Source organism: Oryzias latipes, chromosome 13, assembly GCF_002234675.1.
Source record: "Oryzias latipes chromosome 13, ASM223467v1".
NCBI classification, from domain to species: Eukaryota; Metazoa; Chordata; class Actinopteri; order Beloniformes; family Adrianichthyidae; genus Oryzias; species Oryzias latipes.
The window spans coordinates 11855912-11875160 of NC_019871.2; the positions used below are offsets into that span (position 1 = coordinate 11855912).

The window sequence follows — 19249 nt, forward strand, 5'->3', positions numbered from 1 at the left end:
TATTTTAAAGGTTTGGCCACATGTCAACTTCAATTACTCATGGGGACAAACAGGCAGGGAGTCCACTTGAGATGAAAATCAGTCCTGCTGAAGCTTCAGAAGAAAAAAGGGAGGAAGACAGGAGAGAACATGCTGAAAGAGAAGGGAGAGGACCAGAGGAGGGGGCTGAGAGAGACAGGACTTAGTGTATTTTTCGGGCACAAGGCCTTGCCATCTGACACCTGCCACTGAGTGGGCATGAATCCCCTGTCCGCTTGGCAGGATGTTTAGGCCAACCAACAGGAAGTCAAAGGAGGAGTTTATGCAAAAACAAATGGCTAAAGGAAGCAAGTGTCCTCAGTGTCTGTGCGGAAGCCAGTCAAAGATGGCACCTGCTTACTTCACAGACATCCCATAGCAGGCCCGTACATGTTGTACTTCTTTGTTGCATGTCTAGACTTTTAAAAAAGCCCTGATTTTTTTCCAACAAACGGGAACCTTTTTCACGTAAAAGCATCACAACAGATTAGGTGTGTTTGCTTCTGACCACTCCATCCCAAGCCACGTCAGATTTCATTTTACATCGAGGTCACATGGGACGGCATATTTTAAAATGTCAAATACATCTGACATTAAGGGGTATTATTAGCTCCGCTGCTGCCGCCTGAAGAGCTCCGTTTTTTGTGAAAGGCCTGACAGGAGTGACGGAAGGGAGAGTTGGAGGGAGGGAGCGGGTATTGGGGAATCTTGATGAGGCAGCTACAGAGATGCAGTATGTCTGCACAACAAGACGTCTATACACACGCGCCTACAGATGCTCACAAAGCCCAAACATCATGTGAGTGTGCAGGTGACACTGGCAGCAGAGTACTAACCCATTTGTGCATTTTCACTTTTAATATCCAACAGAGGTCTCTTTTAGGCTTTTTTTTCAGTGCAGATGTGGTACCCAGAGCACAGAGCTAAGAAGGTCTTATGAAATGATCTGTTTTGTGCAGGTAAGCATTTTTTCTAAACTCATCAGGTCACGAAATGCTTTTCATAAATGTCTTTTAGCAAAAACTTTCAGACTCACCACATGAATATGCTTCATCACATCGCATATGCATGATTTTCTCACAGCAGTCACAGGTTCACACATCAAAAATACACACATTAGTGAGACTGACATCACTTTGCTGCAGAATAACACTGAAGATCAGAGATCTAAATGATTTAAACCCAAAGTTTCTGCCTTAAATCAGTTGCCAATAGGAGAGAAATGATTCATTCAGTCGATCCAGGACACCTTTGTACAAAACTTCAAACAGTGGGACTCAGAGAGAAATAACTGGGTACTGAACAGTGCAGGTGAAGCTTTACAGAGTCCTTGTATTTCTTGCACGATAATTAAATGTGTACAAACAAACAAGTAAACAAGAATTAATAGCTAATCCATTTACAGTTTAGATCACTGATGTTTTTCCACATCAAAATAATACAAACGGAACATTATTAGAACATTCTACCACACTGTATGGTCACATCTTTGCAAAATTGATATAGTCAATTTATTTCATTTTGAAACAACTTTATAATTGTATAAGTCAATTTGATTAACAACTTGCCACAGACAGATCGATCTGGTTGGATCGTAGGAATATAAATCGATTCATCAATTAAGTCAAATAATCGTTACACCCCTAGTTGCCAAGCATGACTCTTATATAAATCTTGTTTTTAATTAGTTCTGATCTGTATAATTTGCTGAACTAATAGTTTTTCCACCACACCTGCCACCAGTTCTGACTGCACACACATGAAGACATTCAGGCTCCACAGAAAGCATTTCTCACACTAACCAGATGCAGCTCTTACAGCTATAAAACAAGTCGACGTCACTGTTTGTGGTGCTCTGCAACAATGTACAGACACACTTCACACAGGAGCCACTCGGGTATTCCTGGGAAACGCAAAGGTGCAGATTTTTTCCAGCCTGGTCATCAGTTTGATAGACTCTCAGACTGTCTGAAACCAGCAACAATCAATCCTCCTCTAACCAGCCTCTGAGTCCTTTTTACTGGAAGCTCTTTTGTGGGGAAAAAGCTGCTGGCCTGACTGTCTCACTCATTATTCTGACAAACCCACTGATAGCAGGGAAATCCTGTAACTGCATCATCGCAGTTCTTTTACATCATCTGTGACATTTAAAAACATGAATAAAACAGGCAAACTTAGAGTTTTCAGCGTTAAATGCACTGGATATTTCCATCATTTTAACTACATTTCACTACATTTTTAACAATATAATTTGGGGGGGAAACAGAACTGTTTGTCAGGCAACATGTGGACACATATTATGCGGCCTTGCTGACTGGTGCAAATGACAACATTTACATCACAAAGGCCTCACACACAGGTGGACACAGAAACCCTGAATTGGTTGTTGGGGGCCAGGAACTTCAAAGCACGCATTAGTTTACATACATCAGGCAAATTACATTCACTTAAATTCCCAGAACTGACAGTCAGACCCAAAAGGTAGTACCCTAAAGGTCACAGAAAAACATTCTTATGAATCAAGATGATTAAAAAAAAGACACAGCTATTTGTTTGTGATTGCATTTTACATTATAGAGAAATTGAAAATACCTATTTGGTGTTTTGTTTTTCTGCACAGAATCTGATTATTAAGATTATTCTGTTTCCTAAAGAAAAAGTAAAAGTATGTTTGTTTTGTAAAAGAAAAATGGAATTTTGCTTCATCATACTATCTTGGATTAAGGTTTATTGTCAACCAAACACACACGTAGCTCATTTCCAGAAATGTTCTAGGTGACATAAACAGTTTCCAAAATACCCTTAAAAACAGGATAGATTTTTTTTCAAATAGAGCCTTTACATTTTCTAATCAAATGGACTTTTTTTGTTTTATTTAAACACACAAAGCCATGTTCTTACTCACCATTGACTGTAAAATGCACCCAGCTGCCGTTGTGGAAGGTGTCGTACTGTTGCTCCAGCATTAGGACCCTACACTCATACCAGCCCTGGTCCTCTGAGCGTACTGGGTCGATCTGCAGGGAAGCCTTCCCATGCAGAGAGGCTCTACCTGCAAACAGAGGTGAGGCACTGCTGGTTACCACTCAACCCATGCAATCTTTTGTCGCAGTATTTGCACATATTTTGGCAGTCTGGTCATTAAAAGCATCGAACATTTCATTGCTGCTTCATGCACCCTGACATCTTCGATCTAATAAAAGATCACAAGCTAAAAAAAGAGCGCACACGTTATTACAAAAAGATCCATGATTTACATAATGAAATTACGGGTGTGTTTATTGAATTTATGACCACAGCTGGAACACGGTGCTGAATGCAGAAAATAAGTAGTCTAGCAACAAAGTTAGCAGCACCTTAAAAGGAAACTGAAACTAAAAGGAAGTGGAATGTTTGAAGCTTGATCATAAGTTGTTCAGTATTTAAGTTATTGATGTTATTGTAGGTACCTAGGTCAATATGTCAGTCTCATATTTATTACTTTGTGAAGCCATCATCAGTTTGTAAGTTTCTTTTGAAACTAAGAAAACGCAGCCTTCTAGACTGCAAACACATTTCTACAAAGAAGATATACAGCAGGGCAACGGTAGTCATCAATTCTGCAGGTTGTCCCACATAAATTGAAAAGAGGTCTGTAATGTTTGTCATGTGTAGTCCTCAGTTTTGAGACAAATTGTAAAAAAAAAAAATCCAAAAAATCACAATGTCTGATTTTTGAAGCATTGATTTGTATAACGGTACAGAAAATAAACAATTCAGTCAATAACAAAAGTTTATCTCAATCCTTTGTAATGTAACCCTTATTGGTAATAATAGATGTCAATCATTTCCTGTAGGTTTTCACTGCACACACTGTAGCTGCTATTTTGGTCCATTCTTCCATGCAGATCTTCACAAGAACTTTGATGTTTTGGGGCTGTTGCTGGGCAACATGGGTCTCAACTCCCTCCAAATATTCTCTACTGAACTGAGGTCCAGACACTGCCTACAGGCCACTCCAGAACCTTGAAATACTTTTTACGTAGCCACTCCTTCTTTGCCCAGATGATGTGGGTAAGGTGTTCCAGTGATGCAACTCAGGATTCTTCCCCTTCCAAACGCAGCAATTGGTGTTTCTACCAAGAGTTCCATTTTGGTCTCATTTGACCACATGACATTTCCCAATCCTCCTCTAGGTTGTCGAGATGGTCTCCGGCAAACTTTCGGCTTGGACATGCACTGGTTTAAGCATGGGGACTTTTGAACTACTGCAGGATTTAAAATCCATGACAGCCTAGCATGTTCTCAAGATCATTTGTACCCTAAAATGTGAGGTTGTACAAGAAGCCTAAATGGAGGAAGATTGTATCTTATATTTATTCAATTTTCTAAAAATTGCTCCAAAAGTTGAACTCTTCTCAGTCTGACTGTCTAACCCTGTAGTATTAGCGGAAGAATCAGATTCATCGTCATAATCTGTTGGAAGATTATGATTAGCAGAAACAGTCAATGGGTTACTGTGATTTAAAGAGCGTCAACACCAGGGCTAAAGCTCTGGTGTTAAAGGATCGAGGGCCTATGGTGAACATTAAAGGCCTCTCCCAGCTTTTTAGGTAGGAGAACTTGCAGAATCAGTGACTGCAAAATATTATTTTGCCCCGATCTAATTCTGAGACATTTCGGTTTATTTGTTTTAACCTTTGACCTGATACATACTGTGCTGCAGCTTTTGAGCAGACTGTGTTGATCCAAAGATATTATCAATGTTGGAGTTTTATTTTTATTTTGCGTACATAAAAACTCATAAAGTGCAGTAGTCCAACGAAGTTTTGATGCCAAAGCAGCTTCTCAATTATTGTACAAACGACTACAATTGTTTTAAATGTAATTTAAGGGCTGCAAACTGTTTTTAAGCTTAAAAGCTGTTAAAATATATATAAATCAATGGTTACATTTCATTCCAGTCTGGGATTGTGAATTTTAGGTCCATCATGCTTCTGATCCATACCTGCTAAAAAATTAAGAGGAAAAATAAAAAGCAACATAGTTAATAAAGTTCAAGAACTGTTGCTCTTTTAAAACAGACTTTTTGAGCAATTTTAAATGTTTCAGATGTTTCAGTGCAAATACATATGTCATTGCTTAACATCAAGCACCTCAAAAGCTGATCTAATTCCATACGACACCTAGCCATTCTTTTAACAGTTTAAAGATCATGGTGTTTCAACATTACGTAACACCCATCAAGCTCGAAAAGTTGTTGTTGTTGTTTTTTTGCTCAACCACAGCTTCCTTTTAATTAAATTAAAATATTTGGTGCCACTGTGGAGATATCCTGCAATTCACAGAAATCTCACTTCTGGTGGAAGTTTTCATTTCCCACCTCCTCCTACTTCAAAGCTCAGGATAAATTGGAATTCTGAAGGGAGAAAATCACAAGAGAGCAGAGACGTTCAGGAAAGTAAGCATGGAGAAACCCTCAGCTGCTAAGCTGTCTGTCTTCAAGCTTCCAGCCTGCTGCTGACATGGCTGCCGCTGACAGCCCAGCAGACTAACACATTTGCTTCTGCTCTGTTTGACAAGCGCTCAGAGATGGAGCATTTTGCCCAACTTTGATGTGTAGATGTACTGTAAGCACAGCTTCCTGTTCCAGACATCTGGGGTGGTCCGAAATGACTATACCAGCAAACCTGAGTGCTAGAGACAGACACCCTACCCTGATGCTGGGCTCAGAAACAGACATTTTATTTTTATTAGCCAAAAATCAATAAAGCAAACAGAAGGCAGAAGGAGAGGGACGTGCTGTCTCACAGTCAAAAGGTAGGTTGTCTTTAAAAGTCAGGTCTATTTTTACCTGACGTGCTGAGGGAGACAAGTGGTGGCGTGAAGGGTAGGAATCAACCTGATCTCCCATTTGTCAAGGAGTGAGAGGGTGAGGCTGTAAACAGAGTTAACAGCGCTGTATCCACGGAAAGACCGCCCCCCTGGGCATGGACCACTTAGACGCTACAAGTTTGTCTCCTCTGAGGACACACAGCTCTAACACGATCTTCAGATCACACTATAGCTTTGTTGGGCAAAAAAACAGAGAAACAAAAAAACGTTATCTTCTGATGTGACAAAAACGATCAATGAAGAGTTCAAAAACTATCTTAAAAATGAAAAGAATCCATAAAAGTCATGCCACAGCATTCTTCAAATATTAAGATTTTTCAAGTACAGCTGTTTTAAATGCTGTGTGAACTCCATTCCATTATGATGTTCAGCAGAACTGCTATAAAACATCTCTTTTATCCAATAGGGAAGAATAGCAAAAAAAATATAGTTTTTGGATATTTCATATTATATTTGGTTTCAAAAATGTATTTATATCATTTTAAAAGCATGTTTTCTTTTTTTCTGTTAAAGATGACATACTTTTAATAGTATTCTAAAAAAAAGAACATGTAGATGTGGAATCATGCCATTCAATTTGAAAAAGTTACCGTCCTGGTGGTTTTTCAGAGAAATTTGCTACCTGCCGCTGATTACCTGAACCAAAAGTGTTTTGTCAATAAGAAGTCAGAACGCCAAAGTCAATTGGGAAAAAAACAAGAATGACACCACAGGGCTGTATTCTGACGTGGTAGGAAACAGGAACTTTAAGGCTCAGTTTACACTCTAATATAACAAAGTTTAGTAGGAGTATTGACTGTAATTTCATCATAAATTTATGGAGCAGTTGTTTTCTGATTTTTGGATTTTTTTTCATGTTTCTAAAAAAGACAAATCAATATTTTTTTTTCTGTTGCCGTAGTAACTTCCCACAATAACAAACATTTCACACAGACTTTAGAAAAGTGGATCAAGTAAATGTACTGTAAACTGGTCCTTCTTTTTTTTATTAATTGGGACATATGGCTGTCTGAAACTGCCACAATTACTGGCATGAGTTTCCATCTGCATGAGGAGACGAAATAATTTAGTTTTTTTTTTTTCTCCATAGAGCTGCCTCTAATTGCAGTGACATTGTTCTACTCTTCTATGACATGTTTGCTGCATTCATTAGTCAGCTAAGCTTTAGAAAGAAAGTTAATATTTTCCCCCTCTTTAATTTTAAGAAAAATGCTCCATTTGACTGTTTCAACACACCACACATACACGTTTGCATACAATTATTGTGTATGCTGCTCCAACCCTCTTTCAGACAAAGGAAAGACCCGTTATAATTCAGTAACTAAGAGACAAAAGAAGCGCCCAGTGCATCTTTTATTATCTATTTTAGCAGGAGATCTACCAGACTATTCCCTCTGAAAGTAAAGAAAATTATTCAATCCCACAATTCCTTGCAATACTAAAATAGAAAACAAAGCCTGAGATGCATGAAAGCATCAAAAGCTCATCCACACATTTGAAAATTGCTTTTAAGCTGACAATCCAGTGTTTTACGGATAAACTAGGCAGATTTTGTAGACTTATTGTTGTGAAAGCACTTAATGCAAAACTGAACTTACTAGATGGGCACAAGCTCAAATTTAAGACATTCTAATTATCCTTTAAAATGCAGCACTTCATTTTTGTTTTTGTTTTTAAGAATTTCATGTCATCACATGGAAGTTAATTGCAATTAATCAAAAGACAAAATTAGTAAGATATTGACATTAAAATTACGCATAGACAGCAGTGTCTTCAGACTGGACACATTTGTTCTGCTTAAAGTGAACCAGAGTTCGTTTCCCCTGATAATCCGGAACAAATTTTCGGTTTAAATACACCCAAGCCGACCCTGGTCCGGGATCAGGAACCGCTCTCGGACCCATCTTTCGAGGTGGTTTCAGTTAGTTTCCAATCACATCGCTCTGAGATTCCTCAGTCTGAATGCAATCTATTCTTAGAGCAGAGCAACTGAACCAAAACGGCTGACGTAAAGAGTAGGAATGTAGCGGCAATTGAGCCGCAGACAAATATGGAACAACGATTGTCGTTTTATCAGACAAAAAAAGGGTCAAACTGTTTGTCTTTTGGCAAGTTTATTTTAACATGCCTGAAAATCAACTTAATTTTTTTTCTCTTTTCGAGTAAATGATGCGATGGATATTTTGCATGACACTTTGATACGTATCATTTGTACTACAACTGAGGTGGAGTGAGATTAGGTCCTCCAGCGCATTTTGGGAATTGGTTCAAATTTAGTTCATGTTTCTATCTGTTCTGTGAATAAATTATCCTTTTTGACCACAGCTGTTTACCAACAAGTTTAGTTACACCCTTAACCTTATATAGAAAGAAAGACATTGCTTATTTATTTAAGAAGAGTAATTAGTTTAAATAATTCACAAAAACAAACTCATATTGTGTTAAGTTTTGATTTTTTTTAAAAACAACTTCTCCTTCAGTCAAAGTTTTGTGAGATGCTCTTGACCCCAGACAAATACATACAGAATGACCTTACTAGAGCCTAATGCTCAAACCCTGCATTGTGAGAAGTGTTTTTGAAACATTGCTATGTACAAAATGCTCTACAAATATTGTTGTTTGGGTAGCAGCTGGGCAACATAATCAAATTTACTAAACTCATCCATTTTTTTTCTACTGAGTGATAATTCATGGAAATAGTCCAAATAAGCTCTTAGGCCACATGAGGATATTTAAAACGCCATAAAGAATATCACAGAATCCCATGACACCAAGAGAATTCAATCCCCAAAACAAGCTTTAATCTTTGTTATGAGAGTGACCATAATCATGATGCATCTGTTCATGGACCATTTCTGAAACAGAGGATTTTGTTCACTTTCTTGTGATGCACCTTTCTGCTACATTAAAACTTTTTTGTCCTGAAGCTCACACTTATTTCACAGTATTTCCATAGGTGAACCAATCAGTTTTAAGGTTTTCATGTGTTTTGTTTAGGTTTAAGTAGTAGGGCTTGGATCACTTCTGTCATTGTTCTGGCAATTTTCTGTCTTCTCAAAGATCCTGAAGACCATCCAGTTTCCCACAGTAAGAAATCAAATGTGTCTTGTGGCAACAGGAGATTTTCAGTCTAGCTGAGAATAACGTAAAAGTCTTGCCCTAGTTTTAAAAGTACTGAACGGTGGATCAAATGGGAAATGAGTTGCTCTGTTCAGCGTTTTTTTTGTTTCACTCTAGGAAGCTTTGCACCATCCATGCCTTTGTTTTTACCATCCCTAACTTTCATGTTTGGACTGAGACTCATGCCATTTTTTGCATCACTTTGGCCAAAAAAAAAAAGCTGCAACAGATTTCAACATAAAAATTTGAATCTCACTTCATAAGAGGAAGCCAAGCTCCAAACAACTGACGGGCAACGGTAATTAGTTCCTGAAGGTTGCACTTAAAGAGCAAAACATTTTTCTTAGGAGCAACTAGAGCAAAACGTAGTAAAACAGAGTTTATTTTGGAGGTGGTACTTGTGTTTATCCCCACAAAGTGAATTAGAAAAAGCAATCAGAGGATGACAAACTCCAAAAACATTTCTATGAATATCCATTCAAGGAGGGCCCTAAAAGAGAGTATTTTCTTTGAAGTGACGCCATCCGTTGGTCTGTTCTGGGTTCAACTGATGCCCATATTTTTAACACAGATCTCACTGCCATCTTGGCTTGATATGACATCACTGAACTATAGATGAACTTTAGCAAACAGGCAGGACAAAGACACCTGCAATTTGTCAAGGAGATGAGCATACCTTAACTTTAAATCAATTTAAATATCAAATGTTGAAATAAAACTACAAGGTTTGATTAAGAAAACTAATTCATTTTTTAGCCATTGTCTAATTCTTGCAAATGGGCAGGGACTGTGATGGGAAAAATTATATTGTTAAACTGAAAATTATCAAGACTTATACTACTCATGATTATGGAAAAAGTGTAAAGAGAGACACATTTTCATTTCCAGCCAGGGTCTAGACTGGAAACTTGAATGAAAGAGAAATGTAACTCAGTGACTATTTGAAGCTATTCCGTTCTTGCTTCTAATGCTTACACAGCCCAGACAATTAATTTTTGTGATGTCTCCTAGGTTTTTGTTTTTTTGGGACACCAGGTTTAGGTTGTCTTACAGTTTTTCTCAGTCGCTTTAGTACAATTCTCAGATCAGAATGAAATTCCCAAAACTATTTGTTCAATCTTGACATCATGATGTCACTTGTGCACATCATATAAGCAGTTTCTCACTTCTTTGAACAAGTTGCAATTGCTTTGGTACATCCATGCAAATGATTATGTACAATTCTCTGCTCTTTGCTACATTATCAATTGTTTATGTCATGTTGATCAAAATCAAAATGTTTTCAAAACTATATAATTATAGTTCACTGTACAATAGTCTTATTCCTCAAAACACCTAGTCATTAGTTCATCGTATAAGTGAATAACTGCAAAATGGTTGACCAAGTTGTCATAATGTAACAAACATATTTCGCTCCATTGCAAGAGAGGATATTTGCTGTGATGTGGATGAGAATTTGTGGCCTAACATACAGGAACAACAAGAGCTGTAGGAAGACCACACCAATTCCTACTGCACTGCCTGTACTGTTGTACAGAATATTGTCCTATCTTTTTTATCCTTTTGTGTTACTGTTTGCAGTCGTTTTTTTCTATGCTGGTATGACATGGTCTGTCAACAAATTACAATATGAACAATAAAAGTGTAAATGTGAATCTTGTCCAGTCTCTTGCAATCAAACAAAAAGGTGTAACTTACATTTTACAATAATTGTCATCAAAACTTTAGCCATAGTTAACATCAGAACCTCCCTCTAAAGTACACAGTTATATTGACAACATGACTAAGTAATTTGACTGTCTTGTTCGTAGACAATGACACAAGGACCTGACATTCTGATGACACTGACATGTTCAATGACATAAAGACTTAGTTTTGAGAGATGAACTAAAGATTTTGTGCAAGTTACAGACTTTTGCGAAAAATCCATGGTGTTTTGCTGTTTGTACAAATTGTTTTGAGAAATGCACACATGTATTTGCAAACTTTAATTCTGATCTGAGAATTGTACTAAAGCGACTGAGAAAAACATGAGTATGAAGCAGAGCAGGGAGCTTGTGGCTTGCCATAATAGATTCTACAGCACATATACAACCATTTTCAAACTGCATTTTTTCGTCTGCTCCCAATTCTCAATGAATTGAATAAAGAAATACTCAGAAATGCAATTTTAAGCCTCATTTTTTTAAATATACCCATCATCAAAAAATTATTTCAAGAATGTAATAAAAATACCAAAACCTCAAATTTCATCATGAGTGGGTGTCTTTATGTTTCTGAACTCTTAACAACTGCAAATCAAAACAAAAACCCTTAACTGCCATTCATTGACATTTTTAGGACCTTCAACAGTGCACTTATAGTGTACTAGATAGATAGATAGATAGATAGATAGATAGATAGATAGATAGATAGATAGATAGATAGATAGATAGATAGATAGATAGATAGATAGATAGATAGATAGATAGATAGATAGATAGATAGATAGATAGATAGATAGATAGATAGATAGATAGATAGATAGATAGATAGATAGATAGATAGATAGATAGATAGATAGATAGATAGATAGATAGATAGATAGATAGATAGATAGATAGATAGATAGATAGAATATATAATACTTATATGAAAATATTTTTGGCGAAAAATATTGTAAATTTGCAGTTTTCCACATGCTACAGTTTTTCAGTTTGCTGCTGCGGGCTCTATATGGACTACTATATAAGCACGTAGTCTAACAACTTACAGGCTTTAATGTGGCGTGCAGAAGTATATGTTGTACATATAGACATCATACATATGTTTTATAATAACCTCCAATGAAGCATGAAAAAAGAGCAAATAACAAAACCAAGACTGTCACACAAAAATGATGCAATGGGTGTGAATGGACAGAGAAAACAGCAAGCACAGCTTGACATTAAAAAAAAAAAACTAAAAGGGCCCCAATCTTCACAAACACCACCTATACCAAGACCCAAACACCAGAGTTATTAGGACCTAATTGTAAGTCAGCCTTGCGAATGAAAAAGATTTGCAAGGCAATTTATTTGAAATCGCTTGTCAGAATTTGTTCTGCTCTCAGCAAGAACTTTGATTGAGTCGTCAGCAGTGCAAAGTAATCGATACCTTAAAAACTAATAAAAATGCTATGAGATGATTTAAGACATCCAACCTTTCACTACAATACCCATCAGCTTTAGAGGTAAAGTACACTTTAAGACAAAACTAAAAAGAACAGCAACAGTAAAACAAAAAGGAAAAAAATACATTCATGTTACATTTTACTAACAGTCCAAATTAGTTTATGGTTTCATTGATAAGCACCAAAATTTCAAAGCACATATTGTGACTATTTGGAACCTTGGTAGTTGTGAAACTTTCCAGACTTTTCACAAAAATGTCAGGAAAAAACATCAAACCTTTTTAATTACCTTGTAACTAAACAATTATTTTAAACTACTGGGATTACATAACATAGTTATAATAATAATAATAATAATAATATTATTATTATACTCAAATTAAGCAAGAAGTTCCTCCAGGTTTGACACTGACAGGACAGATATTGTAAGTCATTTCTGCTCACAGCAGTAAATTTCTACAAGGATTTTCTATTGTGAGCGTTTCCGAAGACAGGGTTGTTTGGTTTTAATTGCCCGTTTATTTCCTGACAGCTGTATTTGCGTTAATGCTTCAGAACATCATTTGCTTTGATCCTTTATTGTTGAGACACATTATACGTTTTTATTTTCATTTTCAAAGCTTGACAAGAAAAACTGACACTAAACAGTAACTACATAACGTTGGTGAGAATCACTGGAGCAGTGTAGGGAATGTCTGTTCACATTTTAATAGCTTTCAAAGGGGTCAGACATTCAAATAACATAGAAGTAAAACCTGAATCAACAACAATCTTCAGTTCAACATCATGCTGATGGTTGTGGAGGCGACTAAATAAACATTATGGCCTCTGGATTAGTAAAATACTATGATTCCTTTTTTTCCTCCAAGCCTCATCCTTCTTAGCAAGAGATAGAAAATACAATTTAATTTATCTGATCCCTTTCTTTTTATGTCAAGTTTTTTTTCATCCTTTCCTATGTTACCGTATTTTCCGGACTATAAGTCACCCTTTTTTTCATAGTTTGGCAAGGGGTGCGACTTATACTCCGCAGCGACTTATATTAGAACTAAATTGAAATAAATACATTGTTAACCCTCCTGTTATGTTCATTTGTGAGGAACAGAGATGATGTTCCTGGCTAAATTTGATGTATGAGGTGTTAAGTGTTAAGAGTATGTTAAGTGACTCAGAGAATCAGCAAACTTTTTTTACAATAAGATCTTGAAGGCTAACAACATAATATTCTTTTTTCCAAGGATTTCATAGATTCCGAAATGCAATAAAAATGACAACTATTTTTTTACAAATACAGGATGAAAACAGAGTATTAGTTGGCCAATGATGCTTCATGAAAGGAATAAATAAATAAGTATGAGAAAGAATTACTGTGAAATTATGAGATAAACAGTCTGCTATGATTGTGTCATATGAGGTTGTGCAAGTTATTAGTTCTTGGTCTCAGATTTTGTAAAATAAATTTCCCGTCAAAATGCGACTTATAGTCCAGTGCGACTTATCTGTGTTTTTTTTTCTACTTTATAAAGCATTTTTGGGCTGGTGCGACTTATACTCCGGAGCGACTTTAAGTCCGGAAAATACGGTATATTTGTGTAAAGATGACCTCCACCCTATCCTGTTAAGACAGGATAGGGTGTAACAGACGGAGAAAAAGGGAAAATCTAATGGAGATAATTCTTTTATCTAAAAAAAAAGGAACATCTTTGCAAGTAATAAACCAAATTAAGAAAAGGAACCTATGCTTGCATTCCTATATATATATATATTTTTTTTTTTTTTATTGAAAATGATAACTGAAAGCTTCCATTAATCTGAAGAAATTTTGTGATGAGCATCTTTGGGTTTTGTTTAATCAAGGCTTTTGGTTTTGGTAAAGCCAGAGCTGCTTATCCATGGGAAGAGAAACATTTTCTACCATAAACAGCATGAAATTCTGTCAACTCCATGCTTTACACTATGCTGGGTACATAACAGCATTATGGATTTAGTGTGCTTGTGTACTAAAAACATTTGCAGGACGCTCTGAAATCCCCATGAAGACAGACTCCACAACACAAAATCTACTGGGTTTGATCTCACCAGTGTACTCTGGGTCCACATGAGGAGGGTAGAAGCGGAAGTAGATGAAGAAGGGAATAGGGACTCCAAACTTGAACCATTCCACCACATAAGGCGGCTGCTGGCCATCCAGGGGAGGGGACACGTCACACCCCAGGATCACGCTCTCTCCGGCGCGTGCCGTCACAAAGCGGGGCTCCTCTCTAACGCCGTGGGCACCTGCAGGGGGGGGGGAAAGAAACTTTAAAGTCCCACTTGGGTCGTCTTTTTATTATTTAAAAAAAATTCCAGTTGTCTTTTATTTATGATTCTGCAGTTTTAAGAAAAATCTAATAACCTGTAGTTTTTTTAGGATATAGTTTCTGCAGAGCAGCATTAGTTCATCTGAAATTTGCCTCTGAGTTGTGGCCAAGACTGCTGGCTCAGTCAGCAGGTCCTCTTTTCCTATCATCCCTTGGTTTACACTTCCTCCCTCTATCTTACAGCCCCTCACAACCTTAATCTTGCAACGGGTGCAACAACAATTACAAGCCAAATTGAATCTATCCAGCCGTTCATTTCTGAGCCAGATCCCAGATCAGATGAGGAAGACCAAGACCTATATGGACCTATTTGTCTTTAAGCCGGTCATTCGGAATGGAGCGGAGAAGAGAACTTGTGGCCCGCCGACTATAGCTCCTATGTCACAGCTATAAGCTTTTCCCAAAGACATTGTTCTGTCTGCTCCAATTTGAATAAAGACATACTCAGAAATGTAATTCTATTCTAATTTTTCTTTATATACTGTATGTCCTCCATCATGAGAAGAATGCTACATGCTAAAAAAGTGGGAGTGGGTCTTTAAACTCAGCAGTGCTGGAGTGTCATGTGCAGAAAAGCATGGTGCGGGATAATCCTCATGCATAGAATTCCTGCAGCACAAGCAGGAAAATCTTATCTGGTTCAAGCCACACAAGACTAATTCATAAACAATACTCAAGTGCCAAAACAAGAGATCGATTGGAGGTATATTTTGTTTAAAGTGTAAGGCACTGTACAAAGCAGACCACGCAGTCTGAGCAGCTGCCAGGCACAGAGGTAGAGCCTCTCTTTTTAGAGCCTTATCATGACCCTATTGTCATCTGTCACCTGCATCTGTTGATGAGCGTTAGTGGTGGTACCATACTGTATGCTATCAATGAGCTGCCAAAGGGGGTTCCATTGATCATAGCTGGCTGTTGCTCAGATGGGCTTTAGTATCTGCACCACCAGGCCTGGCGTTTGGCCACGAATGTCCTGGCACGCTGCCGAGCATTGACCTATCAGACAACTCAAAGGTCGGCATACCTGCCTCAGCAGAACGCTCATTCTGGGAATGGATTTTCTGCAACTGCCACCCCCGCTGTCTTTGAGCCGACTGCATGTCCACCGTCAGAGCAGGATGACTACCAGCCCTCACCCAATGAGGGGGGGAGGGAAAAAAATTGCTTCAGGGATCAAGAGACATGCTGACGTTTCCCTCCAGAGGACCACCAGCTGAATAACTTAACGCTTTCATTAGCAGTATCATTTGCATTATCAGGACTAATTTTCACTAAAAACGTGTACTAAGGACAGAGAGGAATTACAGGTCTAAGTAGTCCTGTCGCTTCGGTCAATAATGATGTTTGCTTTTCTTTTACACTAAAATCCAAACCAAAACACAATTTTGTCACCGTCAAAAAAATAAAGTTTAACGTGCAAAGCTCTCACTTTGCCCATACAGGCCACATGCCGTGGCTGATTTAGGCATAGGCACAGTGGGCAGTTGCCCAGGGTCTTAATGCTTTAAACAGTATTTCAGTATTATTCAGAAAGCTCCCTCCGCCTCATTATTATTGTGCCCTTAGTATGAAATAATATTTGCCCAATCACAGACACTCACACACAAACAATCATATGCAGAATTATTTTTTGTTTTGTAAAATTGTGAGTTTCTGAAAGAATTCCGATTGCTTGTAGTCCAAATGAGCAACAACCTGACAATGTTTCAATGGAACAAATATATCAATGGAAAACAAAGTTTCTCTGAGGAAACAAAGACACTCATTTAAGGAGGTGTTTGGGGCTGTGAGTGGGGGGTGGGGGCTTTTTAAGGGTGCCGTTCATACTAGAAATGCCCTTTAGTAATTGTGTTTACCAGTTCAATCTCTATTATCCAGTAACAGAGTTAATCCACTTTGTTCATTTAAGCCAGCACAGATTCTGCACTGTAGCACAGCAGATTTATCCAAATGATACATTCTGAAACAAAGATGTGGTTTGCTGGTCACATGCGTCTGTGCTGGAATCTCCCTTGCTGTTTTTATGGCATGTGTGGCTAAATAGGACCTTTATTCGAAACAAAAACCAGAACTTAGTGTATATCCTAAAATTCTCCTAGTCATCCAATCAGAGGCACTGAAAAGATCTGCTCAAACTATCCCTTTCAACTCTTTTTTTTTTTTTTTTTCCACAGAGCCCCATGCCGCTTTGTAACATTTTCATAAATACATTTCTGCACCACATCATACCATGACTGGGTTCAAAGATACTTGTCCCTGTTTTGAATCTGACACATTCCAAAATTACAAAGACACAATTCAAATTTTGATTGAGATCTGATTTCCTTAGAAAAGTATAAATCAAGTGAATTTTGTGTAAAAGTCCTACAAAATAATATAAATATGTCTTCAGAGAATTTTAATGTTGAAAACCTTTAAACTTTTAAAAATAGTGTGCTCAAACATCAAAAAAAGACATTAGGTGTTCAAAACATGTGACTTTACCCATCAACTATACATATAAAAAGATTTTTATCGTAAAAAAGAATTCAGAAGATGATGTGTCTTTCATTAAATTATAAATCATAACCAAATACTCACTTATAATGACGAAATTTACATTTTTCTGCCTCTGTAAAGTTCAAAAAGCATGATTGCTAAAATAAAAATCCCTATCACTTACGTTTTGTTTTGTTAATTTGATCCAGACAAATATTTAATAACTTCAGATCTGCATTAACACCACTAAAAATTTGATCAACTTTTACTCTGTACTTGCAACTATTTAAACTAAAAAGATGAAAAGAGGTTTCCCTTTTAAAGGAGCGATGCTTTTCCTCTAGCAAATCATAAAACTGAAAAACAGGGTATATATGAAGCACATAATTTTCACAAAAAGGTAAATAGGAACACTATATAAAGGACCCCATGAATGGAAAAAAATAGATACATTTGCCAGTACTCATAGAAAACTAAGGAGAACTGTTCCCTTCACTCGTTTTTCAACTTACTTTTCTACCTCTCCAAAAAAAAAACGCATGCCTTATGAAACACACTAGACACATTGTTTAGTTTAAATAAGTAGAGTCACTTGACATGAAACACAGGCTAAAGCTCTCTGGCACTTGAATGCTAAAATCCACTGTTTTCTCTGCAGACAGTTTATGATGAATAAGTTTAGCAGCTTAAGTTTGAGTTGACAATATTTTAAGGTGCTTGTGGTGGGGAGAACTTGTTTTGGATACGGAATATACTCTGAGGACCTTAAAATATTACAGGGCTAATATGTCTCCCCTCCCTTTATGAGCTTCTCATAAGGCAACAATCAGCACCAGTTTGGTGACTGCAGTGAAGACTCGGAGACTGCAGTAGGTTTTATAGAAGCATGGTCAGGGGGGAATATTTTTGGCTTGCAATTGAGAATTGCTTGCAATTTTGTGATTGCTTTAGCACCTTAAATGTCAACTAAAATGACATTTTGGAAAGAACACAACAGATTTGCGTGGAAGTTGCAAACCTCTTAAGGTGGATCTACTTAAATCAGATGTCTCAAAAATCATTAATTGTTTCCTTTTACTTTAGTTTAACTGATAAATGTTTTCTAAATCATTGTCAGACTAATCCCCTGTAGACTTTGGCACTGATTAAACAGACAGCCCTACAAAGAGTCAGTCAGAGTGAATGCTTGGGCTTCAAGTAATGATTGTTTAGCTACATTATCGACCACTGCACTAATTATTTTTTCAATTAAAAGTTTAAACATTCACCTCTAAGAAAAAAAAGGCTGAAAGTTTAAAAAAAGAGCATTGCTGAAAAGGATTTTTCTAATCTTTGGTCTAAAATATACTTTTGTATTTCATAATATAATTTAGAGTAGCTATCTAGAGTTCAAATCATTATTATACACACACAAAAATTTATTCCACAAATATTTATTACCTTTACACAAGGTTAAAAAAAAAACAATTTTAATCTAAAATGCTTTTCTGTGACAAAATGTTTTTTGTCTTCTTAAAGATCTTGTGCACACAAATAAAAGATTTTGCTTTTGAGTCGCTCTATAATTTGATTTGCTCCATAAAAGTTGCATGAAAACAATTAACTTTGCCGTCCAGAAATTCTTGAAAATACGTAGTTTAACCCCTAATTCACAACACACCATTTAATCCAGGACTCTACTTAATTTAGCATTATATAAATATACATAAGTGTAAATAAATTCCTGGATGAAGGGATTTAGCATAAAAAAAACAATTTGGGTTAAAAAAAATTAAAACAACTTTAAACATCTATATTAGGCTTACATTTTCAGCTTTTAGATCTGTGTAAATCGAAAAAAGATTCAAATCTTGAAAAATTTGAATAAATGTCTCTATCAGAATAGCAAAATGGGATCCAGATTTCAAGAATAACCATTTGTGGTAACCATTTATAAACGATAAATTGATTAAAAGGCTAATTGCTAAATCCTATTCATCCTTAAACCATACTTTAAGATGGTTATGTGTGCAAAAGAAAAAAAGAGAAGCGGCAACAGAATTAGGCTGACCAATACACAAAAAATAATGATAATATTAATAATAATAACAAAATTTGAAAACCAACAAGAGATGTCTGCTCGAGGTCAATCAACAGCTGTCAAATCATTCCTGCAGAGTAGCACAGGCACGCATGGTTAAATCCTCAAGAGCTTTCAAGTGGCACCAGCTCAAAATGACTCTTAACACAAAACCCAGCCCACACCATA

At 36.8% G+C, this 19249-nt stretch overlaps 1 protein-coding gene across 5 annotated transcripts in view; it reads right to left on the reverse strand.

Annotated features, from left to right (window-relative positions):
* The window catches only part of igsf9b (immunoglobulin superfamily member 9B), an 86372-nt gene that overhangs the window by 53109 nt on the left and 14014 nt on the right, over positions 1-19249 (reverse strand). For all 5 annotated transcript variants that reach the window (XM_023961470.1, XM_023961469.1, XM_023961471.1 and 2 more), the window contains exons 2-3: positions 14243-14440; positions 2924-3070 (exon numbers count right to left, since the gene is read on the reverse strand). In XM_023961470.1, the coding sequence (XP_023817238.1) occupies positions 2924-3070; positions 14243-14440 (345 nt within the window). The remainder of the gene's footprint in view (positions 1-2923; positions 3071-14242; positions 14441-19249) is intronic.